Source organism: Hermetia illucens, chromosome 1 (genome assembly GCF_905115235.1).
Source record: "Hermetia illucens chromosome 1, iHerIll2.2.curated.20191125, whole genome shotgun sequence".
Lineage (NCBI taxonomy): Eukaryota > Metazoa > Arthropoda > Insecta > Diptera > Stratiomyidae > Hermetia > Hermetia illucens.
In genome coordinates this window covers 29,786,143-29,800,773 of record NC_051849.1, presented here as the reverse complement: position 1 = coordinate 29,800,773, position 14,631 = coordinate 29,786,143, and the positions used below count along the sequence as shown (strand labels likewise).

Genomic DNA, 14,631 nt, shown 5'->3' with positions numbered 1-14,631 from the left:
CTCAGAAACTACCTAACACAATCTGAATCTGAACTGGTGGCCGGTGCACTTGTATGTAGGGCTCAAAATATTCCTCATTACCATATCTGTTCTAAAAATTACTTTATATATTTTATATTATCACATTAAGTTCATCATCTTGGACCCGTAAAATTTTGAGGTAAGATAGACTTTAATAGGAAGCATCATACTGGAAAGTGTGGCAAATATCCTACCATTATTAACGGAATTTTAGTAGGTCGGAATTACTCCATTCTATTTCCATTGTATGTAGATCTCATATTTTTGGGCACGCACTGCGGTATTCTCCTCAAGTGAGTTTTTCACCTGAGTGCGAAAGTTATCAGTTTTGCACACGTTGGATCTTTTCAGTTCGAACATGAGATCCCCTTTCTGGGTTCTTCAAATTCGGTTCACTTTTCCGCTCAGATCTTTTAGGTCGGGATCTGCTTTGGTCTTTCTGAGTATCTCCTCTGTTTGCTTGTCTGTCCATCCTGAGAAGGTGGGAACTGTGAACGCGCAGACATGCAGTGAGTGATATCTTTCCACGTTGAGATTTAGGGGGATCCCCATACATGTAAGGGGTGGGGGGGTGGTGTAAAATATAGTCATGTATCAAATGAAAGGTCTCGATTAGTACTTTTCGAAGCCGGTCTTAGTTTTGAGATTTGTTAGAGAGGCGCGAAGTGGGAAGGGTGGAAAATGATGAGTTCTTTAACAGAGCCATTCTCAGACACTACCTAACCGAAAAATCTGAAAAAAATCATGAAGCTGTCTGTATATGGTGTAATATGAAGCATATTATCCCCAAGTTTGATCAAAATCATACTATTAGTAACAAAGTTACAGTACTCAAAGTCGACTTTACCGTGTAAATTTACTGCAACTAACTATCAATATCATACTAAAGCGGGTAGTCAGACAAGCTGAATGCATATACATAACGGGCTACGTACAAAGAGATAGTTCTACACTCAAATATACTGGCAGAAGAAGTAAACAAAACCTTTCATACCTGAAGCGTCTAGCTTCCGGTTTTCCGATTTGTTTATAGTAGAAGTTGTACATTTTGGGTTTCTTTGATCCACCTCTCCTAACTTGTGGTAATTATAAATTGTAGTGAAATTTTCGCAGATTGTAAAGGCTAATTAAGCAACTAGTAGAAGATGGGATGCTTAGATATTTGTCGACCTATAGCGACTTTCCCTCTTTTCATATTTCACCGGGTTGATGTAAAGCTTCATTGCTACTCTCGGGGATTTCTGAAGTAATTTTCACTATCCTGCTGTTTTTGCGTCGTCATATTTTTTTATATGGAAATGAACATATGAAAGATATTTTTAAATAAAGTATTCACAAACGTTCAGGAAACAATTATTCCATTAAATTTTTTTGTTCCAACCCATTTGAATGTTCAAATAAACAAAGGGAGATTTCTACTAGAATGAAAGTCCCAATGAACATCGATTTCTCACCGGCTGACAATGGCTGGAAATAGCTCACGTTGTAGGTATTTTGTTTGCTCAACGAAAAAGAAAGTTTGCTCCACGGAGCTGAATGAATGTGTAACCATCGAGATTTTCTGTATTTTGTTTATCTGAAAATCTCCTTACTCATCTATCCGGTTCACAAAATCAATACCGTATGTGACGAAAATAGAATAGAAATCGAAATTAATTTATATTTGAATGAGCTGGAATGAACGGTTCAGTTAAAACTTCGAATAGCAACAATTAGTTGGGTTCTCCATCTTCCCGTGCAGCCGGGGCCCAGTTTTCGACACCTACGCTCACGGCCCGATAGTAGCGTGTTGCGTATTGTTGCAAACTCATCGCCTCCACCTTTCTCCGGAATACTTTCTGCGTGGATCCATTAAGGTCTGGGTCTGGCGGTTGATCCACAGCCAAAAGCGCCATCCGTTCAAGGCATTTCACGACGTCGCGTGGATCTTTTGTTGTTGAATTCGTAAACAAGGTGAGCATTGGCCTCAAAATATAGTGACCTGTTTCCAGTAAGTGTTTGAGTCAGACACCTACCTTTTGATGCGATCATCGACCGCGTCACGCTCGACCGTGGCTAACACCTCACCTGTGGAATTATAAACATTATACATACAATCACGTCATAAAATTAAGAATGAAGAACCATATCGCCATGAGCTACTTAAATTTCGCATTGATTGTGTCTCACCCAGTCCAAAAACGTTTTTACCGTTTGGAATTTTGGAGAAATTATTAGAGAAATTGTTGTCGTGGGCATTCCTATGTATGCAATGTGATGGACGAGACTGAGGATGGTTGTCGTTTTTTTCTCCTGTTAATTTTCCAATTTCAGTTGAGGTTTAATTTCCTACCTTTCACCTTCGTCTGAAATATGCACTTTACTCTCTAATATCGACTGTGCGAGTTTTTGCAACCAGATACTGGATGACTACCTCATTTTTAATGTGGATGCATATGGTTTGCTCATAACTTTTGTAACTTTCAATCGGATGGCCGTAAAGATGTTTCGAGCTATAGCACCTTAGGAGCTTATTGTATATCTTCAACTGTGGTCTAGTTAGAGGTTGTGGATTTTATGGTTGGATATATGTTCAACCCAACAGCGTTTTTTCTTTACATACATAACTAATTTTTATCAGGAATTATCACATTGTAAACCCGGCCTTCGTGTTCTAGTTTGAAGGTCATACGTTGTGAAAGGCAAGCGCGAAACAGGTCCTCTCCCGGCGGTTATAAGCACTGTGATGTTTCTTAATGCGTTCGGATAACCACTGATAGTGGCGCACCTTCTAATCCACGCTGGAGGTTTCTAGGCGCCAGGAGCGACCAGCTAGATTAGCTCTACGGTTCGATTTAATTCCACTGCTACTGTTGGTCGGTCGAATTAGACTAGTATTTTCCATAATTTTCCAATATTTACCGAAACGAAATTAATATTTGTCAATATCAGATTTTGCTGAGTTAATTAATACGCGGAAGTTTGCTCTCTGCGGACGCTTTGGACAAACAAAAACAAAGTCAGCCCAGCACATTATAACAATCATAAAAGTATCCATTAAATTCAAGCTAGAACGGAATGGCGGCAGTTGATGCTTTGAGACCGATGCGACGTTAGTATTTGTAGAAAAATCCTTTCAAAAGACCGATTGCAAGCAAAATATTAGCACAACAAGAAAAATGAGCAGATTCTAATTACAAACCAATCAAATTCGAACTTCAATTTTAATGTTATGTGCGCAATTACATTGATTCGCATCGGGAGAAATTTCGTTCGCAACTTTCTAGAATACCCTCTCGAAATAATATTTGGAGGAGATGTTCCGCGGATTGAATTGGAGACATATAGAGTCGCGTGGGACATTATACAATAACCATTCTCGTGCCCAGAAGGAAGTTTACTTTTGGTCGATGTAATATTGGAAGACAAACGGTTGATCTATGCCTAATCGGCCTTGGCGTTTTGTAGCAAATTAAAAAACAGCACATTAGAGTATATCTCTTTCATATTCTAGTCAATAAACTCCAAACTATTCACTCTGGTCGCTTTGAAGTCTCAACTGATTCCCGCTGCCATGCCTGAAGGTTGTGTATACGAGTATGTCGTAAGTTTTAAGCTCCATATTGACTTACCTATACTGATTTTAATTCTGCCTGACCACAGAACTGAATTCAAAAAGTCAAAGATTCCTTCATAAAAGCAGAACTTATTTTCGGAGATGAACGGGTGTCTTCTGGCCGGGTGAGTATGAAACCCACAATACTTGGCTCTATACTTTCAGTTATTTTGCCACTTAGCAGAACGTGATATTGTCAAATATTAACGTCGTTTTGGTTTCTGTTGAAAAGTATCTATTTTATTAAAAAACTACTAAAAATGAGAAAAGTATTAAGGTACTGATGAAAAAGTCTGGACACACTAAAGCAGAAACTTTCTGTTATATGCAGTCGGTTACGACGGTATGGCGAAAGTCACTCCAGATGTGTCCAGAATGCAACATACGCGAGCTTTTTCAGATCTCTCAACGAATCCCAACAAAGCGTCCAGACAGCGCAGTTTTCGGTAACGGAAGCGCAAGAGTATTGGGGTGGAATTTGGGGGTTACCCGCCCAGCATGCTGAGTGGATAACCGCCGAAGGCACCCGCCATGCCAATATGCCTGGCATGAATTTTGCGGATGTTACCGAAGAGGAAGTTCGACGAGCCATGAACAGCTCGAAGAACTGGAGGGGCCCAGGTCTGGTTCGGGTGCAGAATTTCTGGTATAAGAAATTTACCAGTGTACACAGTCGGTTGGCAAACAGCATAAATGAGGCCATGAGTCGGCCAGAGAAATTTCCACCCTTCCTCATTGCGGGGATTACCTACCTTATCCCTAAGAAGGACACGGTGCAGGACCCCGCAAACACAAGACCGATTACTAGCTTACCGACCATCTACAAATTCATTACGTCCATTATTAGTGGAAGGGTCAATGTCTACCTCGAGACCAATAACATTCTGTCCGAGGAGCAGAAGGGCTGCCGAGTTGGGTCAAGGGGCTGCAAAGAGCAACTCATTATCGGCTCGGTAGTTGTAGGACAAACAATTAGAGGCCAAAGAAATCTCTTTAGTTGCTATATCGATTATGCCAAGGCTTTCGCTAGCGTCCCGCATACCTGGCTAATTGATGTCCTGCATCTGTATCGCATTAAACCGAAACTAATAAATTTTTTGGCGACAGTCAGGGAATGGTGGCGTACCACCTTATCAGTGCGTACATCTGAGGGTGCCAATACCTTAGAGCCCATCCGTATACAGAGGGATATCTTCCAGGGGGATTCGTTGAGTCTCCTTTAGTTTCATGGCGACTGAATGATGCTAAAGAGCATGGTTTTGCAAATTAAATATGGCCTACGTGCTAAGTGCGAACTGACACACTTGATGTACTTAGATCAAATCGAGCTGTATGCTGGTACTGACGACCATCATAGAAGCCTGCTGCGAATAATAGACGTGTTCAGCCGTGATATTCGGATGGAATTTGAATTAGACAAATGGGGAATCGAAACCATCCGAAAAGGTTATCACGAGCCGCATGTCGGACATATCATTGGTGACCTCCACATTGAAGATATGACTGAGACAGACTTCTACAAGTACCTAGGAATTCTGTAAGGAACCCATGCTCGAGTAGGTGATCTGAAGAATGCCTGGCTGTCCGAATTCCTGCGACGTGTAAAGCTAGTGCTGAAATCGCATCTCTCGGGGAAGAATAAAACAAACGCATTGAATGTATTCGCTATCCCTTCATTGGCTTACGCATTCGGAATATTGCTGTGGACGAAGACCGATCTGAAAAACGTTCAGCGGCGGATATGGATAACTATGTCCAAATTCCGAATACATCATCCGAACTCTGCTGTGGAGCGGATGAACCTACCTCGTGGCATCGGAGTTAGGGGCGTGGTTGACGTGGCGGTATAACATCATCGCCAAGTCGACTAGCTGCGCCCTTATTTTTACAGCAAAGAGCAGGCGAGTCCCTTGCATGCGGCTATCTGTAAGGCAGACTGTGGGCTCACTCCACTTAACTTGAAGGATCGATCTTTCAATCCTCTGGGTGGGGTAAAGTCAATGAAGCTCATCATGAAAGAACGGGTGGAGAACGACCAGTGTAGGATGTATGGTTCGACGTTTGAGACGTTGGAGCATCTCATTTCTGGCTGCACTGCTATGGCACCGGTGCAATACATCCCCTGGCATAATGCTGTATATAAGGTTATCCAGCAGAACTTTGAATACAAACATGGGCTGATCACGTCGGATCGTCCGAGCCTAAATACTTGGCACTTAGTGCTAGTATTAGGTAAAATCATGGCACCTGCCTATATTGTGACAACTCGAAAAATAATCGTTGGCGCAAAAATTCAATTGGATCAGGGCCTTGAAGTGTGCTGGAGCACTTCATTCAAGACTGTAACGGTACACTACAGGATTAATGTACCCTGTAGGAGGCAATGTGGTCAGCATTGCGCTCGCCCGAGATTATTACCCTAATTTGACTCAGCTACTCATTGACAGCTGAGTCGACTGGTATCCGACGTCAAATCACGATACAAATCCCATTGTCACCAGTGAGATTTAAACCGCGACCTTCCGTATGACAGCTTTGTGCTCTAACAACTCAGCTATTCGGACTTAATGTTCCGATCATTATGATATTTGGTGACAATATTCTTGAGATAATGTATATAAAGAATATGTAATAAAAGCTCTGCTCAACTCTCAGAATATGTAATAAAAACTAGAACATCGGCGAGGTGGATGTCCCGTCAAGTGAACACGATGGACAAATACTGCCACCACAAAGTATAGAAGAAACAGTCCGTGCAATTCATCGACTTAAAAATTATAAGTCGTCAGGAGCCGATGTAATTACAGCCGAATTGGTTAAATATGAAAGCGACCAATTACACCAAGCGGTTCATCAACTTATTCTGAAGGTGTGGGGCAGCGAATCAATGCCTGACGACTGGCAAAGAGACATTATATGTCCCAGGGAAGAGAGGGAGATATCACATAGTTCAGCAACTATAGAGGTATCATGTTGCTGAGTACCATCTATAAGATATTCTCCGCTATCTTGCTACGTCGGATACGCCCAAAATATCATTGGCCTATACCAAAAAGACTTCACTCCAGGCAAATCAGCAACAGATCAGATTTTCTCTCAGCGGCAAGCGATCGAAAAACTGTTGGAATATGGACATCAGTTGCACTATCTTTTCATCGACTTTAAAGCCGCCTATAATAGGATCATCATCATCATCATCAACGGCGCAACAACCGGTATCCGGTCTAGGCCTGCCTTAATAAGGAACTCCAGACATCCCGGTTTTGCGCCGAGGTCCACCAATTCGATATCCCTAAAAGCTGTCTGGCGTCCTGGCCCACGCCATCGCTCCATCTTAGGCAGGGTCTGCCTCGTCTTCTTTTTCTACCATAGATATTGCCCTTATAGACTTTCCGGGTGGGATCATCTTCATCCATACGGATTAAGTGACCCGCCCACCGTAACCTATTGAGCCGGATTTTATCCACAACCGTACGGTCATGGTATCGCTCATAGATTTCGTCATTGTGTAGGCTACGGAATCGTCCATCCTCATGTAGGGGGCCAAAAATTCTTCGGAGGATTCTTCTCTCGAACGCGGCCAAGAGTTCGCAATTTTTCTTGCTAAGAACCCAAGTTTCCGAGGAATACATGAGGACTGGCAAGATCATAGTCTTGTACAGTAAGAGCTTTGACCCTATGGTGAGACGTTTCGAGCGGAACAGTCTTTGTAAGCTGAAGTAGGCTCTGTTGGCTGACAACAACCGTGCGCGGATTTCCTCATCGTAGTTGTTATCGGTTGTGATTTTCGACCCTAGATAGGAGAAATTGTCAACGGTCTCAAAGTTGTATTCCCCTATCCTTATTCTTGTTCGTGCTTGTGTTTGACCAGTGCGGTTTGATGTTGTTGGTTGATTCGTCTTCGGTGCTGACGTTGCCACCATGTATTTTGTCTTGCCTTCATTGATGTGCAGCCCAAGATCTCGCGCCGCCTGCTCGATCTGGATGAAGGCAGTTTGAACGTCTCGGGTGGTTCTTCCCATGATGTCGATATCGTCAGCATAGGCCAGTAGTTGGGTGGACTTGAAGAGGATCGTACCTCTTGCATTCACCTCAGCATCACGGATCACCTTCTCGAGGGCCAGGTTAAAGAGGACGCATGATAGCGCATCCCCTTGTCGTAGACCGTTGTTGATGTCGAATGGTCTTGAGAGTGATCCTGCTGCTTTTATCTGGCCTCGCACATTGGTCAGGGTCAGCCTAGTCAGTCTTATTAATTTCGTCGGGATACCGAATTCTCTCATGGCCGTGTACAGTTTTACCCTGGCTATGCTATCATAGGCGGCTTTAAAGTCGATGAACAGATGGTGCAACTGTTGTCCATATTCCAACAGTTTTTCCATCGCCTGCCGCAGAGAGAAAATCTGATCTGTTGCTGATTTGCCTGGAGTGAAGCCTCTTTGGTATGGGCCAATGATGTTCTGGGCGTATGGGGCTATCCGGCCTAGCAAGATAGTGGAGAATATCTTATAGATGGTACTCAGCAACGTGATACCTCTATAATTGCTGCACTGTGTGATATCTCCCTTTTTATGTATGAGACAGATTATGCCTCGCTGCCAATCGTCAGGCATTGATTCGCTGTCCCATACCTTGAGCACAAGTTGATGAACCACTTGGTGTAACTGGTCGCCTCCATATTTAACCAATTCGGCTGTAATTCCATCGGCTCCTGGCGACTTATGATTTTTTAGCCGATGAATTGCACGGACTGTTTCTCCTAAACTTGGTGGTGGCAGTATTTGTCCGTCGTCTTCAGTTGGCGGGACCTCCAACTCGCCGATGTTCTGGTTGTTCAGTAGTTCATCAAAGTACTCAACCCATCGCTCTAATATGCCCATTCTGTCGGAAATCAGATTTCCCTCTTTGTCTCGGCAGGATGAGCATCGAGGTGTATAAGGCTTCATCCTGCTGACTTGTTGGTAAAACTTCCGCGCCTGGTGCGGTTGCTCCCTGTACTTTTCTAGTTCACAGACTTGTTGGTTCTCCCAGGCTTCCTTTTTCCGTCTGTGAAGTCGCTTCTCCGCTCGACGGAGTTCGTGATAAGTCTCTGCGCGTGCCCGCGTTCTTTGAGAATGCAACATTACTCGGTATGCGGCATTCTTCCGTTCCGTTGCTAGCTTACATTCATCGTCAAACCAGCCGTTCCGACTCCTTTTGCGGCTGGGGCCAAGTATATTTGTGGCCGTATCCATGATAACGTTCTTCAGGTGGTTGTGAAGATCATTAGTTGATGCTTCATCTCCAGGTCCTCTATTGAGTGCGGTTATTGCGGCATCCATTTCCCTCTTATAGGTGTCGCGGAGGGTTGTGTTGTGGATGGCTTCAGTGTTCACTCTCACCTGATTGTCAGAGGGGATTCTAGGTGGTATTGTTATTCGAGCTCGGAGCACCATGCCAACGAGATAGTGATCCGAGTCTATATTGGCCCCCCTATATGTTCTGACATTCATCAAGGCTGAGAGGTGGCGGCGTTCGATCAACACGTGGTCAATTTGGTTGAAAGTGGTCCCGTCTGGAGAGGCCCACGTATGTTTCTGGACCGCTTTCCGCGCAAACCAGGTACTTCCAACAACCATTTCGTGTGACCCTGCTAATTGAATAGTCCGCAGTCCGTTATCATTTGTTTTTTCGTGTAAGCTATGGGAGCCAACGTATCGCCTGAATACGGGCTCCTTCCCTACTTGGCTGTTGAAATCCCCAAGTATGATTTTGATATCATATCTGGGACAGGCTTCGAGGGCTCTTTCTACTGCCTCGTAGAAGGTATCCTTCTCCGACTCTGCAGTCTCCTCTGTAGGGGCGTGAACGTTTATGAGGCTTATATTTCTAAACTTGCCTCGCAAGCGCAGAGTGCATAGCCGTTCGCTTATACTTTCAAAGCCGATAACAGCAGGTTTCATTTTTTGGCTGACTAAGAAACCTACTCCGAGCACATGGTTTACTGGATGGCCGCTATAATATATGGTGTAGTGGCTCTTCTCCAGGAAACCGGTCCCTGTCCATCGCATCTCTTGCAACGCTGTTACATCAGCCCTATATTGGGACAGGGTATCGGCTAGCTGCTTATCAGCTTCATCTCTGTACAGGGAGCGCACGTTCCATGAGAAAATGCGCAAATCGTTGTTCCTTTGTCGTTGCCGGGTCCGTCGTTTTAATATCCGTCCTATCCGAGGCTCCTGTTGTGGCTTCGTAACGGTTGTTTTCCGTGTAGGGTTGTCAGCCCTACCCAACCCCCAACCTGGAGGACCAGTTGGTACAATTTGTCCCGTTTTTAGGCGCGGGAGACTCGCCTTCATCCTTCTCCGTCTGCAGCTTTTCGTTAAGAAAGAGCTCCCAGCGGTCACCACGTGGAGGTGGAGATAGGGTTTGGTAGTAGAGCTGTTGGTGTTGGTTCAGCAGGCATTTCCCAGGTTTTATGCTATAATAGGATCGCCAGGGTAAAATTGTACACGGCCATGAGACAATTCGGTATCCCAACGAAATTGATAAGACTAACTAGGCTGACTCTGACCAATGTGCGAGGTCAGATAAAAGAAGCAGGATCATTCTCGAGACCATTCGGCATCAACAACGGTCTACGACAAGGGGATTTATTTATTTATTTATTTAATGAAGACAATACACAGAAAACAAAGTGCCTTATTACATATTGTCCTCAGGGGGAGGAGCAAGTGAATGGCTTATTTTACGCTTAAAACTAGAGAAGGAAATAGAGTCGAAGGACGCAAGCTGTAGGGCGTTGTAGGACCGCCATAGCCTCGGGATCGGAGAGTGGAAGTAAATCTCGAGCTCCGCGAAGGGTACATCAAAAATGTCCGCACTACGTGTGTTATGAGACGAGGCGATACGGAAAGTAATATCCGAGATCTGAGAGAATAGGAAAAGGATGTTGGGGAGGGTTTAAGCGAATAGCACATCCAGTGGCATTTGTTGACATTCAGTGTTAGCTTGTTGACCAAACACTAACGGACTAAATTATCAAGGTTGGACTGTAAGAGAGCACAGTCCAACGGAGCCGAAACACAGGCAAACAATTTAAGGTCGTCTGCGTAAAGCAAATACAGGCAGGTGAGGATGGAGGCGAGGTCATTGATAAAAAACAGAAAGAGTAGCGGGCCAAGTATAAAGCCTTGGGGACACCAGAGGAAGGAGAGAAGGAACGAAATGAGTAACCATGAAAAGAAACTTTGCAGGAACGGTATGAGAGCCTAGATTGGATACCGGTACTTTGGACTTTTACGAACGTAATTTAACGGATTTCTCAAGACTCAACAGCTATCCAAGTTCATTCCCAAATTATCCAATTCTATAATAATTAACTTGCTTATGACAGTCAGACAGAGGATAACTGACCGATATCGGTAAATTTCCTTTCAGCTAGCTGGTGTTTTTCAACCATTTCATATTTAACTCTTTTCAAATACAAGTCAAAGGAGAATGAATGAACATTGTAATCAAATATTTCTTTTCTTTGCAGATTATTATAGCGTTAACATTATGCATACATGCTCGCGAACAAGATATGGTGGACGATGAACCACCGGAAGGGTAATATTCGCTTTTAATTTAGTTCATACTTCTTGGTTAGGCTTCAACATTTTCATCTTTTCAGATACTATGCCTTTGTCGAATCGCCTTCAGCCACGCCACCGAAAGTTCGACCCCCACCATACATTCATGTAAATGTGGACTGCAAAAATATCCATAACAAAAAGTCATACGTATCTGTTAGCAATATTTGTGGAGATTTGAATAAAGGGCAAATACCCCGAAACCCGTTGAGGCAAAATGTTTTAGGCGAGCCATATCCTTTGTAAGTGCTTGCTTTTTCGTTAATTTCACGTAATATGCGTTTCAAATCACACATCATTGTTTCCACAGTGAACTTATCCGAAATCAGACACTTAAGTTTCTATCTAAAACTTTACCTGTACTCAAGGCCGACGATACTCTACCTAAAGTAACTCAGATTATTCCCGATGAGCCAGTGGAGACAATAGATAACAATGGATTGGATACCAGATATCATGTGAGAACTAAACGGGATGCACCAGAAGAGGGTAACGACGAAGAAGATATCCAAATTGAACAAAAGACTGAAGAGAAAAGATCACCACGAAAGTTCTGTGACGGAGGTGGAGTGTAAGTGTGACATCATGTCGTTATGTATAGCATATATACGTAGATAAGACTATGTTACTGATCATGATTTTTGATTATCTAGTTTTTGTACCTTATATCGTGCAATCAACGGTGACAGCCCACAACCGATCGCAGCAGCTGAACGTAGGGAAGAACCCGGCCCAATTCGATATGAGGGACCACCAACCCCGTGCCCAGCCAAAGTAGAATACGCAACCCCAGTGTTTGCTAAGAACTATCAGGTAGGATTAACCCTTGAAACTGAAATGTAAAGCTCAATATGAAGGGTATAGGCTAGAAATCTTAAACTGGCTATTGCAGACTTTACAAGAAGTTAGTTACCCTTACATGTCTTCCTTCCAAGAGTGGGTTGTGTTACAGTTAAAGGGGATTGTAGGTTGCTCACATTTTTATGATTTTTGTAGGGATCATGGCGATATGTAGTGCAAATACCATACGAAGGCTACTTCACACAAACAGTTGAGGTAACCAGATGTCTTCAAGCAAGGTAAGCTCTATTTTTGGTCAGTGTATCAGGACCCATCAGTCATCTTTCCTTTCCAGGTGCCATTATTTGGACGGAGGTTGTTTATCTTCTCCCCGCTGGGTTAGCCTTTTAGTTGCCGAGATATTCTACCCAAATACCGAAGATCAATTTGGAGCGGGTCAATCAACTACTCCATCCACAACAGCACCCTCTGTTCAAGATTTCCAAGCGTACCAACAATATCTGCAAAAACGAGCTGGGGTTGCGACATCGTCAGATGGGGTGAATAATGATTCGAGTCCAAAGCCCCCGCATTGTGACGGACATGATGAAATTGGGTGCTTCCAGGTGCGCCTCTATTACGATTGGTTCCTGATTCCTGGATCGTGCAAATGTTGGAGACCTGATTACTTTGCAAAATATGTTCGACGAAGGTCCAGCAGTGATTTGTAGATTAAGTGTGTTTATAAGTTATATTTCGTTAAGGTGGTTTGAAGGATATTCGAAGTGTTTAACATGAAAGTTGAAAATGTCATGTCGATTTTTCTCATGAATCTGCAACAATCTAGAAATCTTTTCACTATTTTAAAGCTGGAAACATGCCAAAAGTGTGGAAAGATTAAACTAGATTTGTAGCCACTTCACATACGAGGAGAAAGACTTCATTTGGATCATTGAACCATACATTCGCCGCTTTCGAAATTTCAAAGAGTGAAATGGGAAAGAGAATGTATGATTATTTATTTTTCTCAACTTTCATGATAAACTCGAGATTTTGAAAACGTGAAAATGCATTCGTAATTTCAACTAACTAGAAACGATACAAGATATGTGATATTGATTTATTTATTCATATTTTGTTAAGCATTCTGCACATTATTTTTGGGACAATATTTCTACCACTTGGTTTCGGTTAACACATGAGTGCACATCACATATTCTTGGTTCGTTTAGTTCCGTTCAAATTGCTTGATGCGTTGTTTTTCATTGCATTTATTTATATTTATTCGCATGCATTGTATATAAACTGTAAGTGATAGTTATACGTTTGCTCTATTTTCTGATAAATACTGTTGTTATCAATAAGACCAAGAAGAGACCGATAATAAATATAAGATGAACATAAATGGGGTTTTTATTATTTTTATGGACTCGATACGCTATGATTGAAGCTTTTTCGGCAGAATTAAAATTTGGTAAGTAGTGCTTTGAGTGGCTTCGCGATAAGAAATAGAAATGCCTCTTATCTGGACGGAGTACTATTTAATTCACTTAAAAGCATTCATTGTGTTGATTTTAATCAGTTTTAAGTAAGGAAATTGAAATATTTGTTATTGCTGATAAGCCCATTCATTGCTTCGCAGTATACTTAGAAATGTCATTTATCTATAAATTTATTTACAAGTAAAATTGTTGGCCTTGTCTTGAAATAAATTTTGATGGGAAGGGTTTGGTTAGGCCACTGTCAAAAACGCTTGTTATCATGTGAGCACCGAACTTGTTAAACTGCTGCCATCCAGCATTTGTAGTGGTCATTTTTTACTATGTGTTTTGTCCGAATCGTAGGAATGTTTTACTGGTTATAGCACTAAGCTATTGCAACAGAAGATCACGGGTCACATCTCACTGTTGACAAAAGGATATGTATCAACCCTGAACTCACTGGGCGGGCTCAGCTGTGAATGAGTACCTGAATCAAATCAGGCTAGTAACCCCGAGCGGGGGTAATTTCGACCGCATTGTCTCCTAGAGTACCAGTACTATCTAGAGATGAAGTGCTCTCTCCGGTCCCAAATTGGACTGTTACACTATCGTCTACTAATATCGTATTATTACTATATATATATGAAAATAGGCTTTTCACACACCACAGAAAGACTACAACTAATCATAAATCAGCTAAAGATAATGTGAATGAAAACATTCTCTGTGACCATCGTTTTATTAAGGCACGAACAGTGGATAAAGAATAGTTTCTTTTTTTTGATCGATTTACTGCGATATTTTACGGATAGAAGCTTCGAGTTGCATCTCTATTTTTCAAATAAGGAACTATAGTTCCAGCACTATGACTTATTGTACTATTTTATCCCTTATGGAAAATCATAAGCATCCACGACTATGGCCGAAACTGAAACCTGGGACTCGAGGCTAAGATTGACCATCGAATTTTCAGCTTCATCTCATATTTTCTAACTTATTTTCTGTTTTTAGTTGCTTCGACCAACGTCGAGCTGCCTCATCCCAGTTCGCATAGTATGCCATGCGCGTCGCTTTTTTGGAAGCACACATTCTCAGCGACATAATTAATTCCTGAGTTGGTTTTCAGCAACTATCGCGGCAG

At 42.5% G+C, this 14,631-nt stretch overlaps 1 protein-coding gene across 1 annotated transcript in view; it reads left to right on the top strand.

The window, feature by feature from the left end:
• The window catches only part of LOC119655536, a 34,277-nt gene extending 20,822 nt beyond the window's left edge, over positions 1–13,455 (top strand). The window contains exons 2-7 of the mRNA XM_038061452.1: positions 11,136–11,206; positions 11,271–11,471; positions 11,540–11,800; positions 11,883–12,042; positions 12,226–12,308; positions 12,365–13,455. Coding sequence (XP_037917380.1) covers positions 11,136–11,206; positions 11,271–11,471; positions 11,540–11,800; positions 11,883–12,042; positions 12,226–12,308; positions 12,365–12,740 — 1,152 coding nt within the window. The 3' untranslated portion in view covers positions 12,741–13,455. The remainder of the gene's footprint in view (positions 1–11,135; positions 11,207–11,270; positions 11,472–11,539; positions 11,801–11,882; positions 12,043–12,225; positions 12,309–12,364) is intronic.
• Positions 13,456–14,631: the final 1,176 nt, after the last annotated feature.